Raw genomic sequence first — 26074 nt, 5'->3', positions numbered from 1 at the left:
TAGCCTGAGAAGGCTTCTAAATGTAATGGGTTTCTCCAAATATTATAGTATTTCCTATATATCCTAATTGTATATGTGATATTAAATATATCATACTACTTAATTTATATTTAAATTGCTGATTTTAATATTTTTTACCCATTCTAGTTTTGTCATGTTTATATGAGTTTTAGTGAAAATTATAAAGTATTCCAAATAATTTCTCAAAACTTTAATTCATTTTTATTTAAACTACATTTTACAGTTAAATGATGAGGTACAAGATACCTCAAAAAATTTTAAGCAGAAAATCACCTCTATACGTTTTCAATCTTTCAACATTTGAGAGGCTCTGAGCTCTAATTACTGTTTAAGAGGTGATCAATACCATATTTATTTGTAAAATGGGACACAAATCATACTATGGCAGAAGGGTAGTATTAGATATCTGAGACTGACTAGTATCCCTTTTCTTAATTGCTGTCCCTATATCTAACGGTTAACATGCTTAGGAATTACCAGATTAAGACAAACGGCCCTATTTGTGGGCCTCAGCTAAGTAATCCAGAGATAGAAAACTGAATCTGGCTGGGCCAAAGAGTTCTCTTACTGGAATTTTTAAGTGTTTGTACCTGATACAGCTTTGAGATCAGTACGAGAGCTGAATCTCTGAGACATAAAACTGAATGTTGGTGAGTATATTTCCTGCCATGTGGAGAAAAAAGGCCAGTCTGCACTGAAAGAATGAAGCCAACACATAAAAAGAAGCCCAAAAAGGAGCGGGAGAGGGGGGGTGGGGGGGGCGGGGAGAAGGGAAGGAAGGAAGGAAGGAAGGAAGGAGGGAGGGAGGGAGGGAGGGAGGGAGGGAGGGAGGAAGGAAGACAACAAAGGTCTCTGGTTCTCTGGCTGTGTTTCAGATCCTGACTTTTTTTTCCCCTGTGACCTAGCTGCATCCCAAGACTTCCAGCAGCTGAACTGTTCAACCTCTTCTTGAGCTCAAGTTAAAAAATCAAATCAATTTAAAAAAACAAATTAATAAAAGATATCAATAAATAAATCAATAAATATCTCTTCTCAATAAATTTACCATTAAACAAAGTAGCTCACTGGGGTTTCCATCACTTACAGACACAAATCTTTCCTCATATAGTGGAAAACTGAATGTAAAAGATATCCACATACAAAAGAATGAAGCTGTACCCCCTACAACCATATAAAAACATTAACTCAAAATGGGTCAAAGATCTAAACGTAAGAGCTAAAACTATAAAACTCTTAGAAGAAAACATAGGGAAAAGTTTTACAACATTGGATTTGGCAATGATTTCTTGGATATGACACCAAAAGCACAGACAACAAATGAAAAAATAGATAAAACAAACATCAAAATTTAAAACTTTGTGCATCAAAGGTCATGATCAACAGAGTGAAAAGGCAACTGTGGAATGGCAGAAAGGATCTGCAAGTCATATATCAGATAAGAGGTTACAATCCAGACTGTATAGAGAACACCTAAAACGCAATAATAAAAAAACAAACAATCCAATTTTAAAAATCGGCAAAGAATTTGAATAGCATTTCTCCAAAGATATACAAACGGCCAGCCAAGCATATGAAAAAATACTCAGTGTCACTAATCATTAGGGAAGTGCAAATCAGAGCCACAATGAGATTTCTTACACCCATCGGAATGGTTACTGTCAAGAAAAAAGAAACAAAGAAAACACCCAGAAAACATTAAGCGTTGGCAAGGATGTGGAGAAATTAGAACCCTTGTGCACTGCTGGTAGGGATGCAAAATACATCAGCCACTGCAGAAAATAGTATGGTAGTCCTCAAAAAAATTAAACACAGAGTTACCATAAGATCTAGCAATTCCTCTTGTAGGTATATAGCCAAAGAATTGAAAGCAGGGACTCAGATATTTGGACACCATGTTCATAAAATCATTACTCACAATATGGAAAAGGTGGAAGAACCCCAAATGTTCATCAACAGATGAATGGATAAACAAAGTGTGGTATTATCTGTACAATGGAATAATATTCAACCTTAAAAAGGAAGGAAATTCTGATACATTTCCCAACATGGATAAACCCTTACAACATTATGTTAAGTAAAATAAACCAGTCAAAAAAAAAAAAAAAAACAAATACTGTATGATTTCACTTATGCAGTACCTAGAGTAGTCAATTTCACAGACACAGAAAGTATTAATAGAATTGCCAGAGCCTAGAGGAAGGGGAAAATGGGGAGTTGTTTGATAGGCAGAGTTTCAGTTGTTCAAGATGAGTAAGTTCTAGGAATTGGTCACAGAGCAGTACGAATATATTTAATATACATATTTATATTTCAGCTTAAGATACAGCTGAAATACACACTTAAAAATGATTAAGAGAGTAAATTTCACGTTAGGTACATTTTACCACAATTTTTAAAAATTGAATGTAAAAAAGTGATTACTACAAGTAGTATTAGACAAATTCTGAATACTGTATTTCTTTTTTTTAAGGGACATGCTTCATTCTCATTATACCTCTACTGGTGGTAAATGGCTAAATAGACCAATAACAAGAAGAAATAAGAGGACTTAAGTATTTATGCCTGAAAGACCTAGAAGAAAAACCAAACAAGCTTCAATGGATGTGAAGGTAAACAAAGTATTTCACTTCTTAAAAATGCCAGTTCCTAATTTTGCTTGATCTTTAGCCTGTCAAGGATACACAGTATCTAAAATGTGAAGGGGACTATGCATTTATGGTATCAGCTTCATAGTCTATACCCAAAGAATATATTCAACAATTCATTGCTATTTAGGATGTGATAGGCATAACAATGTGATCTCTAATCAACCTGCAAATCTTCCAGAAGAATATTTTCAGGCATGTTCAAGACAGAAAAGAGGAAAATTATTTTATTGCTCAATTTAGACTGAGGAAGGAGCAGATTGGCACAGACTTAAGTATTATACTTTTCGGAGAAATTTTGTTCTGCAAGTTGATAACTTCTGTTTTCCTTCTAAATATTAGATTCTTAAAGCAGAACTATATAACACAGTCCTAGCTTCAAGTCAGCAGCTTAATCTATCTGATTTGCCTATATTTTAAACCTAGAGGATGATGAAATAAACATTTTGTCTCATTTTAGACACTCCTACACAATTCAAATGACGAAACAAATAACTCAGAAATAAAACTATTAAAGGCATTATGAAAGAGCTAAGAGATTAAGTGATCTATATAACCAACATCATTGACAACCTTCTTATTTCTTTATAGTTGTTTAAACAAGATCTTTAAATCCTTTTCACTGAAAAGCTCACTATCAAAATGTTTACCACAACTGGGTTGAACTTATTTTCTTTCTTAAGAGCTTTATGTTTTACTTGTTAGGTTCTGCTTCATTTTTTAAGGGAACAGTTTAATATAAAAATCAGGAATAGGCTTCATGATTCTTGTTAAGGTGATGAGCTTGAATTTCTTGACTAGTAAAGCAGTAGAGGTCATTGATTGAATCATTCCACAAAAGTTTACTGTTGTATGCTGACTACAGGGCAAGTTCTCTACAGGTCTTAGAAATAGGACAACAAAGATCAACAAACTCTTATGAAGATTAAATGAGATCGCATCCTACATAAACTGAAAATGACAAACAACCCTATTGCTGCAAATGTAGGTTAGTAGTCTGGTGGATAATTAAGTTGAGAGTTGGGGGCATCTTTTAGGTATAACAGAATGAACTGAGATAAAATTAGAGCTCCATGGCACACAAAAAGTACAAGGATAGGAGCAGAAAAAATGCCAATGATCGAGAAACAAACAGCTAGAAAACTGAAAACAAAAATAAATTTAAAAAAAATTTTAAAAAACAAAAAAAACAGCTAAAATATTGTAACGATAAGTATATGAAGTCCAAATCAAACATATCAAGAAAATATAGTTATATTACATTAAAAAAAGGTTCTCCAATTGTCATGCTATTTCCTCTCCTCTGATAAACCACCAAAAGAAAATAGCTAATAGAGTTAAGGAGAATATTACAGGCAAGAAGCAGAGAGAACTAACATTATGCTATCCCTAGCTCCAATTTATAATAGGTTATAGGAATAATAAAAGTAAAAAGCATTTATCTTAAATTCTCATAATTAAATTTTTAAACTTCCTTAATGACAAGTACATTTTCTTAAAAGGAAGGACTTCTAAAATGTTAACCTTTTATTTTAACCTGTTCTTATCTTTATGGAAAAAGATACAACTAGTCCTAAATTTATGAAGTACATAATTTAATTTATATTTAATTAAATTTCTATAATTTAATTGTTTATAATTAATTGTTACATTATAAACAGATGTGTTAGTTGGAAAGAGTATGTTATGTAGTTTTTAGATAATTTATTATTGTCCCCTAGTAAAATACCTTAGAAACCCAAAGATGTCTCAATGGCACTAGGTACTGGTAATAGAAAAATATCCTATTCAATGAGAATTAGTCATTCTCCCTATGCTGAGAGGCAGCACCAAGTACTCAGACTCTGCAGCCAGATTTGAGCCAGCTAGCTCTTTCTTCACCTCTCTGTAACTCAGTTTCTTAATGTATAAAGTAATACCAACATCTCATTGGGTTTTTATGAAAATGAAATAAATTATAAGATGTGTAAAAGCACTGAGAATAGTGCTGGCACATTAAATGCTATGTTGTTAAGTAAATACCAAAAAGTGCTTGTTCTGTGCCAGAGACTATTCTAGAAGTTAGGAATAAGCACTGCACAGAACAAACAAGAATCTTTTTCCTTTGTGGAGTTTATCTTTTATTAGGGAGACTATTTTCTAGAATTAAGAGGCAAAAATTATTTAGCCAGTAAGTCATCTGGATACAGGCACCTAGATATGTACCAGGCAGGCTCAGGAACTACCAGAGGCTGACAAGAATGAAAGAGTTCCCACAAGATCCATTCTATGAAGAAAATTAATATAGGGAATAGTTGCTCCTGCTTGTATCCAGATGCCAGTCTTAGGGTTTACTACATTAAGCAGTTTGATCAAAATCTCAGGGGAGGCCAAAGAGTCACAAGTTAAACAATGGCCAACCAAAGAATAAAAGTAATCTCTACTTTCCACAAGTCAGTACAAAGATGAGCTCCCTAGGTTCTTCGGAGACTAAACAGTGAGATAGGAATAGAAAATTCTGATAAAGAGACATGAGAAAATAAAGACTAAATAGAAAATAGAAACTGGTTTTATTTGCATTATTCTATATCTAAGTCTATTCGAAATATCTGGGACAGCTCTTAGTAAAGCAATCTCTTCACATTGATGTATATGACATAAACTCCAGTATGGATAGAAAGCAGTACACGGTCAAAGGTTCACCATATAGTTAAGAGATCCTAATTTCCAAACTAAAGTGAAACACAGGTCATTCAATTATTTATGCATTCAACTTACATTCACTCAGCTCTAGAGGTACCAGCTATGTTGCCAGGGTTGGCAAGGTACAGAAATAAAAATAAGATCCAAGAAATTTGGAGAGATTTCTGTTCTGGTTAAGGTAAGAGTAAGTTTTAGGCTTCCCATTGTCCAATCTATTTCTCTCCCAGTACCACGCTGTCACGTTTGAGTCAAAAAGGAATGATCTGGGGTGGAAGTAGGGGAATATAATTTCATGCAGCAATCTCTCTGATAGAATTTAATGCTGTAATTATTTTTACTAGAAAAAAATGATACATACTCTTATGTATATAGAGCTTCTTTTTTTCACTTAAGAAAATTTAGTCAATCTCTGTCATACAAATACAATATTATAAATTTATTAGAAGAATGACTTATTTCAGTTTTTTATGTCCACAAACAAAAAACATTCTACCAAGTGATTCAAAGTCCCACTTATTATCCATGGATAATGGATAATGGACATGGACCATTAGTCCCACTTATTATCCATGGATAATGGACATGGTTCAATTTTTTTTTTTTTTATACAGCAGGTTCTTATTCGTTATCCATTTTATACATATTAGTGTATACATGTCAATCCCAATCTCCCAATTCAACACACCACCACCACCACCCCCTGCCACTTTCCCCCCTTGGTGTCCATACGTTTGTTCTCTACATCTGTGTTTCTATTTCTGCCCTGCAAACCGGTTCATCTGTGCCATTTTTCTAGGTTCCACATATATGCATTGATATACGATATTTGTTTTTCTCTTTCTGACTTACTTCACTCTGTATGAGTCTCTAGATCCAGCCATGTCTCTACAAATGACCCAATTTCGTTCCTTTTTATGGCTGAGTAATATTCCATTTTATATATATATATACACACACACACACACACGCACGCACGCACATCTTCTTTATCCATTCATCTGTCAATGGGCTCAACTGTTTATAACTATGTCTCCAAACATGATTAGACGCTTTATTTTTTTTTATTCCTCTCCTCAAACCACTACCAAAAATGAAGCAATACCAAACTAAAATAAAGTTAAACCAAAGCCATCAAAACAGAAGACAGAGAATAAACTGGGAGTGCCAAAATTATACTGCAAATTAAATTTATGCAAATAAAAATATATATTTACAAAAAATATATTGCAAAATTTAATCCTGCAATATATTTGAAATGTAAATGTTTAATATAGTTGAATATAGTTGTTATTCAGGAGACAAAAGAGCTGCCTCACTATGAAAAGAAACTGTCCTCTGCAGTAGTAAAAACAGGAGGGAGTCAACCAAAAGAATTTTTCCCATTAAAGAAGAAATAAACAAGGCACACTTCTTCCCTTTGGACAAAACAGATACTATAAAGAGTAGCTGATAATCCAGTCATTTACTAAGCATTCATCCAAAGCAGCAAATCTCAATGTAGAGAAAGGGAAGGGAGTAGATGGTTTTCAAGTTACACAAGCCTCCTCCCAACTTTTCCTTATTGGAATTCCTCAACACCTTCCAATAATCCTGCTCTTGCTGAGAATCACTGCAAGTGAGAGCCACTGTTAGGATGAACATGTACTAAATTTCCTTAGTCTGCTGGGACAGAAAAAAGATGCACATCACTTAACCTGAGCGTCTGTACATGACAAAACCTACTTTCTCACTATAAAATTATATTTTCATATCATGAAATTGTGGGTTCTAGCCACTCCTGCTTCAAAGAAGTGGTGTTAAAATCTCTTTTTGCAAGTTAAGTGAAAATTATAACCGTTATTATCAGTCACAAAACAGAAAGACAAACAAGTGTGCCATTTGATTACAGTCCTGTTACTCCGGTAAAACCTTGGCCATCCTGAAACTCTTGAGGCCCAAGTTATTCTGGACAATTAAACATTGCAGATTGCTGAAGGTTTACCTTATAAGTTACCAATTTTTATTCTATAATTTGTGATAGGATTCGTTTGAAATATACCATCTTCTTTGCTTAAGATTACACAATTGTTGAAAAGACTTCAATAATTAAAAAATACAAGTAAAAAGTGTAAGTTCCTTCCCTTCTCATCCCCCCACTCTCATTCCTCAGAGGTAACCAGTGTAAAACAATTTGGGGTGTACCCTTTTAGACCTCTTCAGAATACATACAAATTTTACACATAGCTATATACTCAAGCTCAAGTAAGCAAGGAGGTCTTGCTGTACATTCAGTTCTGCAACTTGCTTTTTTTTTTTTTTTTTTTTTTTTTTGCGGTACGCGGGCCTCCCGCTGTTGTGGCCTCTCCCGTTGCGGAGCAGCAGGCTCAGCGGCCATGGCTCACGGGCGCAGCCGCTCCGCGGCATGTGGGATCTTCCCGAATCGGGACACGAACCCTTGTCCCCTGCATCGGCAGGCGGACTCTCAACCACTGCGCCACCAGGGAAGCCCTTGCTTTTTACACTGACAGACTGAGTAGGCTTTTAAATATGCTGCTACACCTGATTTTTTCAAATTGCATATTCCACAGTATTTTTCATCATTGCCTTACTGACAGGTACCTTTAGTCTGGAAACAATTTTTTCATCTGTTGTTTGCAATCTTTTAATCTTTTCTTTATTATTTGGCACTTCACACTGCCATCACATCACTGTACTGTCTGTAGCATTTTCTTTCTTCACTTCTATTGGAATACTTAGAAACCAGAAAACTTAATGTGCTAGAGTTGAGATCAAATTATAAAGTAAATGAGGGAAATTTTTCATTGTTTACACATGAATACATTTTTTTATTGTTATTTTAACTTTTCAGAGGTCCTTAACGCTTCCAGATTCCTGAACGGTAAAGTTCCCAAGTCAAAACTTTTGGACAGGTAAAATATCATCACAATTATTATTAATATACTAGGTTCCCTGTTTATATTTTCATACAGAAATTCCTTGGTTTAAAAAAAACATAGGAAGCAAATGGATCATGAAATAAGCATGATGCTACTATTTCAATAGATGTCATAATAGTAGTATGTATATCATTATAAACATAAGTAACCTATTCATCATACTAGTGTATTTCATCCCTACACCCAATCAGCTCCTTGCATAAACTGCTATAAATGGTGGATATATGTGGTTTATCACTCAAATATCCCCCTTCCTCCTGTGATCCACTACCTTAAACTTCTTTTGGGCACCTATCCCTCCCCCAACCATTAGCTATAAATCAATCTAATATTCTCATTTTGGTGAATTGTTCAGAATAAGCATATAATCTAACCAGGGTCAGCAAGACAAAAGGAGACTTTTGCTGGGATTTATGGAGAAAAGAAGTTGATACACACTTGTACTCTGCTCTCCTTCCATCTTCTTCCTCTCCCTTCTTTCACTTCCTTCTTTCCCCCTTTCCTTCCCTCTCTTCTCCCCCAAATGCACAAAAGAGAAGACCATCATTCTTCCCCAGGATGTGGGGGTATGAAGATACGAAATCTAGAGCTATGGGGGTAAAAAGGATGGTACTGAATGAAATCTGAGGATAAAAGCAACAAGGGTAAGCAGAGCCAAGAAATGGCGCCTAGACACATTTGACCCATTAGTCAAAATATGTCTACAGACTTTTCACTCATGTGTGCCTTGTGGGTTGGATTTTTCTGTCACTATGCAATATAAAGAATCCTAACCCCTACAGCTAGAACCTTATATTGTTGTCTAGTCTTCAAGCTTCAAACACCATTTTTATTGAATACATTGCAGCAAAACTACTTGTCAAGTTGTGGTCTAACAACGATTTTCTGCTTAAACAAAATCTTAAGACAAATTCCATTTGAGATTAAAATTTTCCCTTTAAAACTTTTATCTCCTAACACATATTCCAAAATCACTTTCATCAATAATATCTATCTATCTATCTCTTTATTTATGGCCGCATTGGGTCTTCATTCCTGTGTGTGGATTTTCTCTAGTTGCGGAGAGCGGGGGCTACTCTTCGTTGTGGTTCACGGGCTTCTCATTGCGGTGGCTTCTTTTGTTGCAGAGCACAGGCTCTAGGTACATAGGCATCAGCAGTTGTGGCTCGCGAGCTCTAGAGCACAGGCTCATCAACAGTTGTGGCTCGCGAGCTCTAGAACACAGGCTCAGTAGTTTTGGTGCACGGGCTTAGTTGCTCCACAGCATGTGGGATCTTCCCGGACCAGGGATCGAACCAGCGTCCCCTGCACTGGCAGGTGGATTCTTAACCACTGCGCCACCAGGAAGTCCCTATATATCTAGTTTTTGACAGAAACTCAGCTCATCACACTCACTTTCTAAGTGTTCGAAACTCTAAAGAAATGAGAAACTGGAGAACTCTTCAACATTTTGCAAAGATTACTAAAGCAAAAGGTTACAGGGGAATAAAACTGTAAAGCACAGAATTAATACCCAGGTATTTTTTTTTCTTGGAATTTTGCTTCCTGATTTTATGACTTTAAGTATCTTTCTGGAATGAAAGCTACTCATGATCTAGCTAGCCAATATTCCTTCTGATACTAGGCAATGATTTAATTAAATTAGTCATTAAAACAAACCAGTTACCTAATTCAATCTCTGATGACAAACACAGAATTTAACCTCTGGTATATCACATTTATCTAACATCCAACTATTTAAACATGTAATTTCATTTCTGAGAACTGAGAATAAAATGTAACTTACCTCAATTGTTTTGCATAGTTCTGTTCAATTTCTATCCTCTCTTTAACAAATTTGGCGTATCTTTCCAAGAAGTCAATTCCCCATTGTGTATGTTTGTCTAAGCTGTCGAACTGATCCTAGAAAAGGAAGGTAAAACCACACTGAAAAGTTTGAAATTTTATCCACAAATATCTTAACCAGCTTCTTTCCAGGCGATGAGGTATGAAAAGAGAAACTTAGGCTCTTCTGCTGGTCCCCACCAATCCCATCCTTTAAGGCCTAAACAGAAATAGGTTCTTCAGCATACATCATGCTATTTTTATGCCTGAATATCTTTACACATGTGGTTGCCCCTGGCTGAAACACTCTCCACAGATCATCTCCTTTCAATTAACTCTTTATTCCTCCTTTGAGATTCAGTTCAGGCACTATGTCCTACAGAAAATGAGGCACTATGTCCTACAGAAAATGGCCATAAAAATCTCAGACTGGGCTAAGTGGTCTTTCTCTAACTCCCCAAGGTTCCCTATAAATTACTGTCTGTTCACTTGCAATACTATATTGAGAGCAGGAGCCATGTATTATTCTACTCTGAACTCCTAAGGCACAAGCACTATGCCTGGCACCACAGCACGCTCTCAGTGAAGAATAATTTGAACAGAATCAAATAAACTTGGGTTCAAATTCTGGGCTCTGCATGTTTACCATATGTTTTGACCTTGGGCAAGTTACCAAGGCTCTTTATACTCTTTCCATCTTAAAATGGGAGTCCCATCACGCACCTCAGTAGGATTATACTGATGTCATAAAGTGTTATACAGTGCAGTAAACATGATACTAACACATAAAAATCACTGTCCGGAAAGGCTCTTTGCCTTCAAAAGATATTCCCTTCTACCTGTTGCCTGAAAAACCATCATTTCCTATTCTTCAAGAATAATCTCCATATTGGCTAATAACTTGGTGCTCTCTACATCTCCCATATCAAAAATCTGTAATTCTGGCAAAATATTCAGATATCATCCCTTTCTATATCTCTAGTCATTTTATCTTTCCAAATCATCCATGGTTTAATCATATGTGTTATTTACAAATGAATCATCTCAAAATCTTTGCCTTTTATCTCTTTCCCTACCTTAAATCACTATAAAATTCTACCCATAAAGGTAAAGTCTATCTAAACAGCAGAGATAGAATTCATCTAGCTATCATAGTTTGGTATTACTACTCTAATTCTATTCTTTCATGCATCTTTTTCATTATTATTTGGCTACCAAAGTAGATTTGAAAACAGCAAGAGAATGCACTGCTCAGTAAACTTAATTGGTGTATTAGTAATATTTCCCATTATAAATTGGAATTCTATTTCAAATTAAAAAACTCTCAACAACAAAACATTCCAGAAAAAGAATAGTCTGAAGCTTAAACAATCATCCTTCATTTTCCAAAATGCTTCAAAGGCTTCTTCCCATCATCCTCTTCAACAAATTTTATATTAAACTTCCTTTATCTTCTAGATAAAATCTCCAAAAATTTTTATTATATAACCTAATCAGTAAAAATTCTGAACAAATACCCCTATATGTATATTTATCTATAAATTATATATATACTATTCTATTATGTTATTATGAAATCCACAAAAATAGAAATTTTAAAAAGAAATGAAAATGAAATAAACATTATTTTAAATAGCTTTTTGAAACTTATTTAACAAACAAACAAAAGCCCTGGGGCCATAACTTTTTAAAATATTAACAATTTTAGTGAGAGCAATGAATTCAGCATGCTTCATTACTTCTAAAATCTTGGTTTAATACTTAATGGCAAAGCAATCTGAAAGCCTTGGTTCTAAACTGGAACATTTAGATTTAGTGGTTGTCACAGCTGGGGAAACAAATGACACCTCACAAAGATGTAAGATTAAAAGGTCTAAATGGAAAAAGTCCACTGTTGACTATACCTTCCAATTCCTTTTTATGCAAAAATTTGGCTTAATCAGAAAACACTGCATCTTTATATTTTAACAATAATTTCAGTGAAGTTTTAAACTCTGCTGAAACTGACTGTAATATGATTTTATGTGTCAATTTGGCTGGGCCACACTGCCCAGATATTTGGTCAAATATTATCGGATGTTTCTGTGAAGGTGTTTTGGAATGAGATAATATTTAAATTGCTTAATTTGGAATATGTAAAGCACATTACCCTTCATAATGTGGGTGGGCCTCATTCAATCAGTTAAAGGACTTACTAGAACAAAAATTGACCTACCTCCTTCAAGAAAAATGCTTCCACACAAAAAAAAAAAAAAAAAAAAAAAAAAAAAAAAAAAAAAAAAAAAAAAAAAAAAAAAAAAAGAAGAATGCTTCCAGTAGGCTGCCAACAGACTGTCTTTGGGCTAGAACTGCAACTCTTCCCTGGGCCTACCTTGCAGAGTTTGGACTTGTCAAGCCTCCAAAATCATGTGACCCAATTACTTATAAATCAATTCCTCTCTCTCTCTCTCTCTCTCTCTCTCTCTCTCTCTCTCTCTCACACACACACACACACACACACACACACATATATCCTTGGTTCACACTGACTTTAAAACAAGCAATAAATTTCTTTTAATGTTTTAAGTGTGCAGATACAGTAGTTCCAGGTGACATCATTTTTAGCAACAAAATTCTACAATGATGAATGCATTTCCAAACATTCATCATCAAAATTCTTTTTCCATAGCTCAAGTTTTTTTGGAAAAGTAACTATACATTCACTACTAAAGTTTCCCTTTTATCTTGAAAAACCAGATTTTCTCAAAAGTACCTGCTAGGAAAGCATATTACTAACAGCCACTTATTAAACATCAACAAATTAGAAACAACAGGAGATGAACAGCAAACCTGTGTGAAACAAAGTTTTTCAATAGTCCCTCACCATTTCATTTGGAAATACTGTAAAAAGTCTACTATATTTCAAAGGTATTATTTTTATAAAATTAACCATAATAAAAATATGCTGTAATATTCTGTGGACTTCTCACTTTAATTTCCTTTGCTTACCTATAAATGATGAAGTGAATAAACTGCAACCATATCCCAATTTCCTTTTTAAAGGAAATTATTAATGCACTGCTTTATCAGCGGTTATTACATGGTTTTTTCATAAAACACTGTTCAAGCCACTTCTTTTTGAGAATAAATCTTCAACACATCTTTCCTTTAGTGGTTCACAAAAACAGTACTTCAAAATATAATTCATTATCAAAACAGAATCTAGCAAATGTTGTAAGCTGAGATATTAGAAATATGTGTACTATAATAAACTGTATAGCAAATTTTCAGCATATAATTGTTCCTAAAATATATTTCTTTACTCAACAAACAGTATTTGTTGAGATCATTAGTTAGTCACCATGTTGTTTTACACATATCACCATTTTTACCACAAAAGGAAAAGTAAGGACATTTTTAATAGCATGCTTTTTCTTTTTTCCCACACCACGATGTTGCGGGATCTTAGTTCCCCGACCAGGCACTGAACCTGGGCCCTGGGAGTGAAAGTGCAGAGTCCTAATCACTGGACACGAGGGAATTCCCAGCATGCTGTCTTTTACCATTAACTCTGAAATTTCAAGAGGATTCCAGTCAGTCAGGTTTACTGCAGCATTATTCATAATAACCAAAAGTTGGAAACCACATGTCCATCAACAGATGAATGGATAAACAAAATGTAGTGTACACATACAATGGAATATTACTCAGCCTTAAAAGGATATTCTGACACATGCTACAAAATGGATGAATCTTGAAGATATTATGCTACGTGAAATAATCTAGACACAAAAGGCCAACTACTGAATGACCTCATTTATGTGAAGTACCTAAAGCAGTCAAATGCATATAGACAGAAAGTAGAAGGTGGTTGGTTCCCAGGGGCTAAGGGCAGGGAAGAATGAGGAGTTACTGTTTAATGGGTAGTTTCCATTTGGGAAGATGAAAAAAGTTCTGGAGACAGATGGTGGTGATGACTGCACAACACTGGGAGTATACTTAAAGCCAACAAACTGTACGCTTGAAACGGTAAACATAATGTTACCTATATTTTACTACAATGAAAAATATTTGTCAATAAATTCAAGGAAATTTAGTACAGTCTTCATTGGTTATCACATGATTTTAAGCATCACTTTTAAAAAAAGAGCAGAGATCAGGGTGGCCAAGGTGCCAGAGTAGGAAGGCCCTGAGCTCACCTCCTCCCAAGGGCACACCAAAATTACAACTATTTACAGAGCAACTATTGATGAAAAAGACCAAAAGACTAGCAGAAAAGATCTACCACTAAAGATATAAAGAAGGAGCCATAATGAGACAAGTAGGAGGAGCAGAGATGCAGTACAGTCAAGACCCATAGCCCCAAGTGGACCCACTTGGATATATAGGAGGATAATTACAACTGCAAAAGTTCTAGCCAAGGAGCCCCACATTGGGATCCCCAGCCCAGGTGTCCTGCACCAGAAATACAAGCATCCAGAACGTTTGGCTTTGAAGGCCAGTGGGGCTTACTTTCAGAGAACCAGAGAGCTGAGGGAAATAGAGAAACATCCACTCTTAAAGGATGCACACAAAATCTCACACATTCCGGGACCCAAGGCAGAAGCAGTAATTTGAAAGGAGCCCAGGTCAGAACCTACTGTTAATGTTGGAGAGACTCCTAGAGGGGTAGGAGGCAACTGGAGCTCACCCTAGGGACACAGACAATGGCAGAAGCAATTTAGGGGAGCTCGTTCTACCATGAAGACATTGGTGCTGGCAAGTGACATTTTGAATCCTCCCTCTAGCTTATTAGCAGGGACCTGACCCTGCCCAACACCCTCTCAGCACCAGTACTGGGATGCTTCAAGCCAAGCAGCCAGCCAGACAGGGATACAGTCCCACCTAACAGCAGGCTGACACCAGCCCTGAGAAACCTTGGATCCAGCCCCAAACACAAGCAGGCCAGCACCAACTTTGCAACACTTCAGACCCTGCAGCCAGCCATGTCAGAAACAGTCCCCACACACCAGCAGGCAGACAATAGATCTGGAACCCCAGCCCCACAACCACCCACGTGAGAACCTAGCTCCACCCACCAGTGGGCCAACACTAGCCCTGGGACCACCCAGGGCTCTGCGGCCAGAAGTCTCATTATCCAGCTCCACCCACCAGTGGTCGGCAGTCTCTGCACAAGGCAGGGCCTGGCAACCAACCAGACCAAAGGCAAACCATGCCTACCAGACCGCCCAGAGTCGTCAGCCCACCAAAACAGAGGGACCCACACAGCCCATATAGTGTTTACCACTGGAGCATACAGCTCTGGTGACCAGAGGAAAGTGTGCTGCTGGGATGCACTGAATGTATCCTACAAAAGGCCACATCTCCAAGGTTAGGAAGTGTAACCAACTTACCAAACACACAGAAACAGAAACAGTAAGTTAGTCAAAATGAGGCAAGAGAGGAGTATTTTCCAAATGAAAGAACGAGATAAAACCCCAGAATAAGAACTAACTGAAGTTGAGATACGCAATCTAACTAATAGAGTTCAATTATCACAAAGATGTTCAAAGAAATTGGAATAATAATGGACAAAGAGAATGAGAAGTTAGAAGTTCTAACAAAGACTTAGAAAATATAAAGAAGAATCAGAAATAAAGAATACACTAACTAAAAAATATACAAGGAAACAACAGTAGATTAGATGATACAGAGGAATGGATCAGTGAGCTAAAGGACAGAGCAATGGAAATCACTGAAGCTGAAGAGAAAAACAAACCAAAAAAAAGAATAAAAACAAATGAGGACAGTTTAAAAGACCTCTGGAACAACATCAAACACACTAACATTTGCATTAAAGGAGTCCCAGAAGGAGAAACAAAAGCGAGAAAGTGGCAGAGAACACATTTGAAGACACAACAGCTAAAAACATCCCTAACCTGAGAAAGGAAACAGACATCCAGGTCCAGGAAGCACAAGAGGATTAACCCAAAGAGGACCACTCCAAGACACACTATAATTAAAACAGCAAAACATAAAGATAAAGAGAGAATATTAAAAGCAGCAAGGAAAAAGCAACAAGTTATGTACAAGGTAACTCCCATAAGGCTATCAGCTGACTTTTCAGGAAACGCTCTGCAGGCCAAAAAGAAGTGGCACAATATACTTAAAGTGATGAAAGGAATAAACCTACAACCAAGAATACTCTACCCAGCAAGACTTTCATTCAGATTTGTTGGGAAATAAAAAGTTTTACAGATAAGCAAAAGCTAAAGGAGTTTAGCACCACCAAATCAGCTTTACAAGAAATGTGAATGGGACTTCTCTAAGTGAAAAAGAAAAGGCCACAACAAGAAATATAAAAATTATGAGGAAAAATATCATTGGCAAAGGCAAATATAAAGCAAGAGTATAAATAAATAAATAAATAAAGGATATTAAATCAACCACATATAAAGCTAGTAAGAAGGTTAAAAGATAAAGAAGTAAAATCATCTATATCCACAATAAGTAATTAAGGAATACACAAAACAAAAAGATGTAATATATGATGTCAAAACAGTAAACATTGGGGGGATAGGGGGAGTAAAAATGCAGAGCTGTTAAAATGCATTCAAACTTAAGAGATCAGCAACGTAAAATAATCATACATACATATATATATACACAAAGATTTCTACATATAAACCTCACAGGAACCATAAACCAAAAATCTACAATAGATACACACAGAAAAAAGAAAAAGGAATCCAAATATAGTATTAAAGACAGTCTTCAAACCAGAAGGGAAGAGAGCAAAAGAAGGAGAGGAACAAAGAAAGAACTACAAAAACAACCAACAAAATGGCAATAAGTACATACTTATCAATAATTACTTTAAATATAAATGGACTAACTGCTCCAATTAAAACACTCAGAGTGGCTGAATGGATACAAAAACAAGACCCATATACATGCTGCCAACAAGACTCACTTCAGATCTAAACACACACACAGATAAAAAGTGAGACAATGGAAAAAGGTATTGCATGGAAATGGAAATCAAAAGAAAACCAGGGAAGCAATATTACATCAGACAAAACAGACATTAAAACAAAGACTATAACAAGAGACAAGGACATTACTTAATGACCAAGGGATCAATCCAAGAAGACATAACAACTGTAAATATATACTCAACCAACATAAGAGCATCTAAGTACATAAAGTAAATATTAACAGACATAAAGGGAGAAATTGACAGTAACACAATAATAGTAGGGGACTTTGACACCCCAATTACATCAAAGGACAAACAATGAGACAGAAAATCAATAAGGAAACACTGGACTTAAATGATACATTAGACCAGATGGATTTAATTGATATATAGCGAACATTCCATCTGAAAGCAGCAGAATACACATTCTTTTCAAGTGTACATGGAACATTCTCCAGAATAGATCACATGCTAGGCTTCAGAACAACTCAATAAATTTAAGATTAAAATCCTATCAAAAATCTTTTCCAACTACAACACTATGAGACTAGAAATCAACTATAAGAAAAACACTGCAAAAACCACAAACACGTGGAAGCTAAACAATATGCGACTAAACAACCAACGGATCACTGAAGAAATAACAAAAAGAAATTTTAAAAATACCTGTAGACAAGTGAAAATGAAAACACAACCCCAAATCCACAGGACACAGCAAAAGCAGTTCTAAGAGGGAAGTTGATAGCAATACAAGCCAACCTCAGGAAACAAGAAAAATCTCAAATAAATAATCTAACCTTACACCTAAAGGAACTAGAAAAATAAGAACAAATACAACCCAAAGTTAGTAGAAAGAAAGAAATCATGAAGACCAGAACAGAAATAAATAAAACTGACTTAAAAAAAAAAAAAAACGAAACTAAGGGCTGATTCTTTAAAATGAAAAATAAGACACTAACCAGACCTATGAAGAAAAAAAAGAGAGAATGAGGGGGTCCAAATCAACAAAATCAGAAATGATGAACAGATTTCTAGGTACGTACAATTTCCCGAGACTGAACCAGGAAGAAATAGAACTATCAACAGACCAATTACCAGTAATGAAATTGAATCAGTAAACAAAAAACTCCCAGCAAACAAAACTCCAGGACCAGATGGCATCACAGACAAATTCTACCAAACATTTAGAGAAGACTTAACACCTATCCTTCTCAAACTGTTCAAAAAACTACAGAGAGGGCTTCCCTGGTGGCGCAGTGGTTGAGAGTCCGCCTGCCGATGCAGGGGACACAGGTTCGTGCCCCGGTCCGGGAGGATCCCGCATGCCATGGAGCGGCTGGGCCCGTGAGTCATGGCCACTGAGCCTGCACGTCCAGAGCCTGTGCTCCGCAGCGGGAGAGGCCACAGCAGTGAGAGGCCTGCGTACCACAAAAAAAAAAAACTGCAGAGAAGGAACACTTCTGAACTCATTCCATGAGGCCACCATCACCCTGATACCAAACTCCCAGACAAAAATATCACAGAAGAAGAATATTAGAGGCCAATATCACAGATGAACACAGATGCAAAAATCCTTAAAAATACATTATCAAACCAAATTCAACAAGACATTAAAAGTATCATACACCATGATGAAGTGGGATTTATCCCAGGGATGCAAAGATGGTTCAATATCCACAAATCAATCCATGTGATACACCATATTCACAATCTCAAGAATAAAAAAAAAAAAATCACATGATCTTCTCAACAGATACAGAAAAAGCTTCTGACAAAATTCAACATCCATTTACGATAAACTCTCAACAAAGTGGTATAGAGCAAAAACATCTCAACGTAATAAAGGCCATATATGACAAGTCCACAGCTAACACACACTCAATGGTGTTCCTCTAAGATCAGGAACAAGACATGGATGCCTACTCTCATCACTTTTATTCAATATAATATTGAAGTCCTTGACACAATCAGACAAGAGAAAGAAATAAAAGAAATCCAAACTGGAAGGAAGATGTAAAACTATCACTGTCTTCAGATGACATGATACTATACATAGAAAATCCTGAAGACAGCACCAAAAAACCACTAGAACTAACTAATGAATTCAATAAAGATGAAGAATACAACATTAATATACAAGAATCTATTGCAATTCTATACACCAACAACAAACTATCAGAGAGAGTAATTAAGAAAACAATCCATTTACAATTGCACCAGAAAGAATAAAATACCTACGAATAACTCTAACTAAGGAGGTAAAAGACCTTAACTCATAAAAGTACAAGACACTGATGAAAGAAACTGAATACAACACAAACAAATGGGGAAGATGTACCGTGCTCATTGATAGGAGGAATTAATACTGTTCAAATGCCCAAACTACATAAGGAAATCTACAGATTCAATGCCAGGCCTATCAAAATACCAATGGCATTTTTTTTTTTCACAGAACTATAACAAACAATTCTAAAATTTGTATGGAAACATAAAAACTCCCATACAGCCAAAACAATCTTGAGAAAGAAGAACAATGCTAGAGGTATCATGCTCCCTGGCTTCAAAGTACACTACAGAAGTACAGTAATCAAAACAGTATGGTAGGGACGTCCCTGGTGGCACAGTGGTTAAGAATCCGCCTGCCAATGCAGGGGACAGGGGCTCGAGACCTGATCCAGGAAGATCCCACATGCTGCGGAACAACTAAGCCTATGTACCACAACTACTGAGCCTGCACTCTTGAGCCTGTGTGCCACAACTACTGAAGCCCATGCACCTAGAGCCCGTGCTCCGCAACAAGCCACCACAATGAGAAGCCCACACACCGCAACAAAGACTAGCCCCACTTGCCACAACTAGAGAAAGCCTGTGCGCAGCAACAAAGACCCAACACAGCCATAAATAAATAAATAACTAGATAAATTTATTTATTTTTTAAAAAAACAGTATGGTTCTGGCACAAAAACAGACACAGATCAATGAAACAGAACAAACAGTCCAGAAAGAAACCCACCCTTTAATGGTCAATTAATCTTTGATAAAGACGGCAAGATCATACAATGAAGAAAAGACAGTCTCTTTGATAAATGGTGTAGGGAAAACTGGACAGCTACATGCAAAAAGTCAAACTGGACTACTCTCTCATACCATGCACAAAAATTAATTCAAAATGGATAAAAGACTTAAATGTAAGACCTGAAACCATAAGGCTTTGAGAGGAAAACACAAGCAGTAAGCTCTTTTATATCAGTCTTACTAATACTTTTTTTTGGATATGTCTCCTCAGAGAAGGGAAATAAAAGCAAAAATAAAACAACTGGGACTACAACAAACTAAAAAGCTTTTGCACAGCAAAGTAAACTATCAACAAAATGAAAGAGCCACCTACTGAATGGAAGAAGATATTTTCAAACAATATATTAAATAAGGGAATAATATCCAACATATAGAAAGAACTCATACAACTTAAGATAAAAAATACAAACAACCCAGTTTTATAAAAAGGGCAGAGGATCTGAATAAACATTTTTCCAAAGAAGACATACAGATGGCCAACAGGCACACAAAAAGATGCTCAACATCACTAATCATCAGGGAAATGCAAATCAAAACCACAATGAGATATCACCTCACACTTGTCAGAATGGCTATTATCAAAAAGACAACAAATAACAAGTGCTGGTGAGGATATAAAGGGATTCCTTGTGCACTATTGGTGGGGATGTGAACTGGTTCAGCCACTGTAGAAAACAGTATGGAATTTTCTCAAAAAGCTAAAAATAGAACTACCATATGATATAGGAATTCCACTCCTGGGTATTTACCTGAAGAAAAAAAACACTGATTAGAAAAGATATATGCACCACTATGCTCACTGCACCATTATTTACAATAGCCAAGACGTGGAAGCAAGCTAAGTGCCCATCAATAAATGAATGGATAAAGAAGATATGGCATACATATACAATGGAATATTACTCAGCCATAAAAAATGAATGAAATTTTGCAATTTGCAACAACATGGATAGACCTAAAGAGTATTATGCTAAGTGAAATAAGTCAGACAAAGACAAATAGTGTGATTTCACTTATGCATGGAACCTAAAACAACACAATGAACAAGCATAACAAAACAGAAACAGACTCAAAGATACAGAGAACAAACAGGTGGTTGCCAGAGGGGAGGGGGATGGGGGCAGGAAAGAAACAGGTGAGGTAGATTAAGAGGTTTAAACTTTCATTTGAAAAATACATGAGTCATGGGGATGAAATGTACAGTGTCGGGAATATAGTCAATAACTATGTGATATCTTTATGTGGTGACATGTTGTAACTAGACCTACTTACTGTGATCATTTTGAAAGGTAGGGAAATATCAAATCACTATGTTGTGCAACAGGAACGAACATAGAGCTGTAGGTCAATAATACTCCAAAACAAAACAAATTCATAGAAAAAGAGATCAGATTTGTGGTTACCAGAGGGGGAGTTGGGGGAATTGAATGAAGGCAGTCAAAAGGTACAAAATTCCCTTGTAAGATAATTACTAAGGAATGTAATGTACAACATGACAAATATAATTAACACTGCTGTGTAGTACATATGAAAATTGTTAAAAGAACAAATCCTAAGAGTTCTCATCCCAAAGAAAAAAATGTTTTATATTTCTTTAATTTCATACCTGTATGAGATGATGGATGTTCACTAAACTTGTTGTGATAATGATTTGACTTACATAAATGATTATCACAAGTCAAATCAATATGCTGCATATCTTAAACTTATACAGTGCTGTATATCAGTTATATCTCAAACTGGAAAAAAATGCAGACGTCAAAATCTGGATTCTTATTTTTCAAACTCTAGATAATTACGATGGCTTCACAATATCATTATCTGATATCAAAAGATACAAAATACATTCAGGGCAAGTTCTATGATGAACACGAACAGATTAGTGGCCATATTTCAAATAATCTTCTCAGTAATCTCTGGGAGGGAGGCCACCTCTAGTCCACATGATTATATAACCACTGCGTAATATGGAAGAACAAATATGACTCCATATTGGATCTATTTCTTTTACTTTAACCTTTGTATTCTATCGACTGCTCTTACTGCAAATTAAGAATGTTGCTTATAACCTGAATTATACAGGATAGCCCATTCTCAAGGCCAGTCTGACCTTTCAAGGTATGACAATTTTCTATTCACGTAGAGATAAAAAGTTGCAGAAACAGAGAATAACATTTATCCTGTTGGAGGTTTATAGCAACATCGTGACTGGACCTACATAGATAGCTGCAAGAACAAAGGATCCGGCACCAAGAAGTTTGCAGCAACCAATCACCGTCCCTCCCCTTTTAGTGTAATAGAAGCCTGAATTCTAACTGTGGTAAGATGGTTCTTTGGTACACTAGTCCACCATCTTCTCGGTCTGCTGGTTTCCTGAATGAAGTCACTATTCCTTGCCCGAACAATTCACCTCTTGATTGACGGGCCTGTCGTCTGTCGTGAGATGAACAGCATGAGCTTGGACTTGGTAACAACTGTATTTTCTTTTCTAATAAACATTGTTTATATTTTTTCTCAAACGCATTAACATGAGAAACACCAGTTTTGCCATTTCTTACCATTTGCCTATGATCACATTATACTATTCTATTTAATCCATGGTTTGTTTGTATAAAATGTTGAGTCAGCAGACAAGACTGCAGTGTCAATTCATACTTAAAATACAAGTAAAGTGCTGTTTATTATATTTTAGATAACATATATAAATAGAAGCTCTAAGCTCTTTTCTCCCTTTCTCAGTGATCATCTTGTGCTCTACTTTGAAGACTCCTGCTTTAAAGTATGCATTAACATCTGATCTTTATCAAGTCCTCCTTACCCTACTGATATGGTCTTACTGTTTTTCTGTTATCTTTACCTTCTCTTGTATCCACATAGAATTCCAGTTTTCTATTTAAGTTAATCACCTTCCAAATTAAATTTAGAATACATTGAGCCAAATTTACATATTCCCCTAAGTCTATTTCAAGCTCTTTCAGGTTTCCCAAAGAAAAATTAAATCATCTAAAGGATTTGGGGGACTTCCCTGGTGGTCCAGTGGTTAAGACTCCGCTTCCACTGCAGGCGGCGCAGGTTCCATACCTGGTCGGGCAAACTAAGATCCTACATGCCGCAGAAAAAAGAAGAATTTGGTATCTGAGATCTGTGTCAGACTATTTAAAAAGTTTTAATGCCATTCCTATTTTCTCCAATACTGAAAACACTCATACTATAATTCAACTGGACAGAACCTTGGGCTATATCTATATATTAACTCTCTAAAAGGTATTTTTAGAGTTGCTCACCATAACAAACATATAAAAGCTAAACTATTCAGAATACTGAGAAAGTACAGTCAAATTTTATTTTTCAGTTAATGAAGGTTAAGTTACAAGCTATAAAATCTCTTTGGATACAATTCTTAATTTTTAATGTTGATTTTGAAAATGTTCAAAAATATCACTGGAGAACTGAACAAACAGAAGATTAATTAGAGAAGCACAATAGTTAATTATATTTGACTAAGCTTTACATATCTTTAAGTAAATAGATCCGCAATAAAAGCCAACTAAAAGCATAGCAATCAGCATTAAAAGGTAGACTGGGACTTCCCTGGTGGCGCAGAGGTTAAGAATCCATCTGCCAATGCAGGGGACACAGGTTTGATCTCTGGTCCGGGAAGAGCCCACATGCTGCGGAGCAATTAAGCCCGCGCACCACAACTACTGAGCCTGCACTCTAGAGCCCGTGAGCCACAACTACTGAAGCCCGTGCATCTAGAGCCCATGCTCTGCAACAAGAGAAGCCACCACAATGAGAAGCTCCCACTCACCGCAACTAGAGAAAGCCCACGTGTAGCAACGAAGACCCAACACAGCCAAAAATAAATAAATTAATTAAAAATAAATAAATAAAAGGCAGCATAAAAGCAAGATATACATGTTTGAATACAAGTGAAACAAAGTTCTCTGCTTTGTAAACACTTGGGGGGAAAATGTGACTTGAAAAAAAAGTGCCTCTAAAAAATGGAAGTCTTGAAATAGAAAAGTTTAAATATTATCATACTATATAGCCCTGTTATAAATTACTTTTTGCCTCAAATTGTAAATCCACAAACTGTAAATAAGACTTTATGTCAAATATAGATTTAATGTCATACCATTCAATACAGAAGAAACATTTTTTAAGATAAATTTTATTTAATTCATTGAACAACATATCTGGGTTTTCAACTAGATGCTTTAATTACAATACATTAAGAAACAACATAAGTGTGACAACCTCTAAACATTCAAAAGTGAGTGATTAATATCTTAAAAGGAAGTGAGGAGAGAAACTAACTTAGCACTATTCATATAAATAATAAAAAGGCAAAGTAAATAGTAAGAGATCCAAACAAGATTCATGCTTGAAATGTTAAAATATTCAGTGAACAAATGTCCATTTTAAATTCTATAACTTTACTAGATATTTTACATTTTTCTAAGCAGGACTCAAAGCAGACCAATTTTGAAATTCCAAGGGGGGGGAAAAAAGAAACACCACTCTAAAGTTGGTCTCATTACTCTGAATCCAAGGCACAACATACGATAACAAAGTACAAGTTTGCTTTTCATTTTTATATACCAGTTTCCAAACAATCATTCAAATAGCATCATTTGTTTATTTTGGAAATTAAGCCCTTGTCGGTCCCATCATTTGCAAATATTTTCTCCCAGTCTGCAGGCTGTCTTTTCGTTTTGTTTCTGGTTTCCTTTGATGTGCAAAAGCTTGTAAGTTTCATTAGGTCCCATTTGTTTATTTCTGCTTTTATTTCTATTGCCTTGGGAGACTGACCTAAGAAAACACTGCTACAAACCATGTATGTCAGAAAATGTTTTGCCTATGTTCTCTTCTAGGAGTTTTATGGTGTCTTGTTTTAAGACGTACATGGTAGTAATGTTTTTGAGTTTATTTTTGTGTATGGTGTGAGGGTGTGTTCTAGCTTCATTGATTTACATGTGGCTGTCCAACTTGCTGAAGAGAACTGTCTTTTCCCCATTGTATATTCTTCCCTCCTTTGTCAAAGATTAATTGTCCATAGGTGTGTGGATTTATTTCTGGGCTCTCTATTCTGTTCCACTATCCAAATGTCTGTTTTTGTACCAATACCACACTTTTTGTTTGTTTTTTACTTTTTATTTTATATTGAAGTATAGTTGATTAACAATGTTGTGTTAGTTTCAGGGGTACAGCAAAGTCACTCAGTTATACATATACATGTATCTATTCTTTTTCAAATTCTTTTCCCATTCAGGTTATTACAGATATTGAGCAGAGTTCCCTGTGCTATATAGTAGGTCCTTGTTGGTTATCTATTTTAAATATAGCAGTGTGAATATGTCAATCCCAAACTCCCAATCCATCCCTCCTGTTCTGATTACTGTAGCTTTGTAGTATTAAGTCTGGGAGGATCATGCTTCCAGCTTTGTTCTTTTTCTTCAGGATTGCTTTGGCAATTCTGGGTCTTTTATGGTTCCATATAAAATTTAGGATTATTTGTTCTAGTTCTGTGACAAATGTCATGGGTATTTTGATAGGTATTGCATTAAATCTGTAGATTGCTTTAGGTAGTACAGCCATTTGAACAATATTAATTCTTCCAATCCAAGAGCATGGGATATCTTTCCATTTCTTTGAGTCATCTTCAATTTCCTTTATGAATGTTTTGTAGTTCTCAGCATATAAGTCTTTCACTTCCCTGGTGAAGTTTATTCCTTAGTATTTTATTTTATTTTTTTAATGTGATTTTAAAAGGGATTGTTTGTTTACATTCCTTTTCTGATATTTCATTGTCAGTGTGAAGAAATGCAACCAATTTCTGTATGTTAACCTTGTATCCTGCTACCTGGTTGAATTCATTTATCAGTTCTAGTAGTTTTTGTGTGGAGTCTTTAGGGTTTTCTATATACAGTATCATGTCATCTTTGTATAAT

At 35.7% G+C, this 26074-nt stretch overlaps 1 protein-coding gene across 3 annotated transcripts in view; it reads right to left on the bottom strand.

Moving 5' to 3' along the window:
* FNBP1L (formin binding protein 1 like) overlaps positions 1-26074 on the bottom strand; it is a 122982-nt gene that overhangs the window by 42217 nt on the left and 54691 nt on the right. For all 3 annotated transcript variants that reach the window (XM_032653078.1, XM_032653085.1, XM_032653068.1), the window contains exon 2: positions 10071-10186. In XM_032653078.1, the coding sequence (XP_032508969.1) occupies positions 10071-10186 (116 nt within the window). The remainder of the gene's footprint in view (positions 1-10070; positions 10187-26074) is intronic.

Source organism: Phocoena sinus, chromosome 1 (assembly GCF_008692025.1).
Source record: "Phocoena sinus isolate mPhoSin1 chromosome 1, mPhoSin1.pri, whole genome shotgun sequence".
Classification (NCBI taxonomy): domain Eukaryota; kingdom Metazoa; phylum Chordata; class Mammalia; order Artiodactyla; family Phocoenidae; genus Phocoena; species Phocoena sinus.
This window is presented reverse-complemented; position numbering and strand designations above follow the sequence as displayed.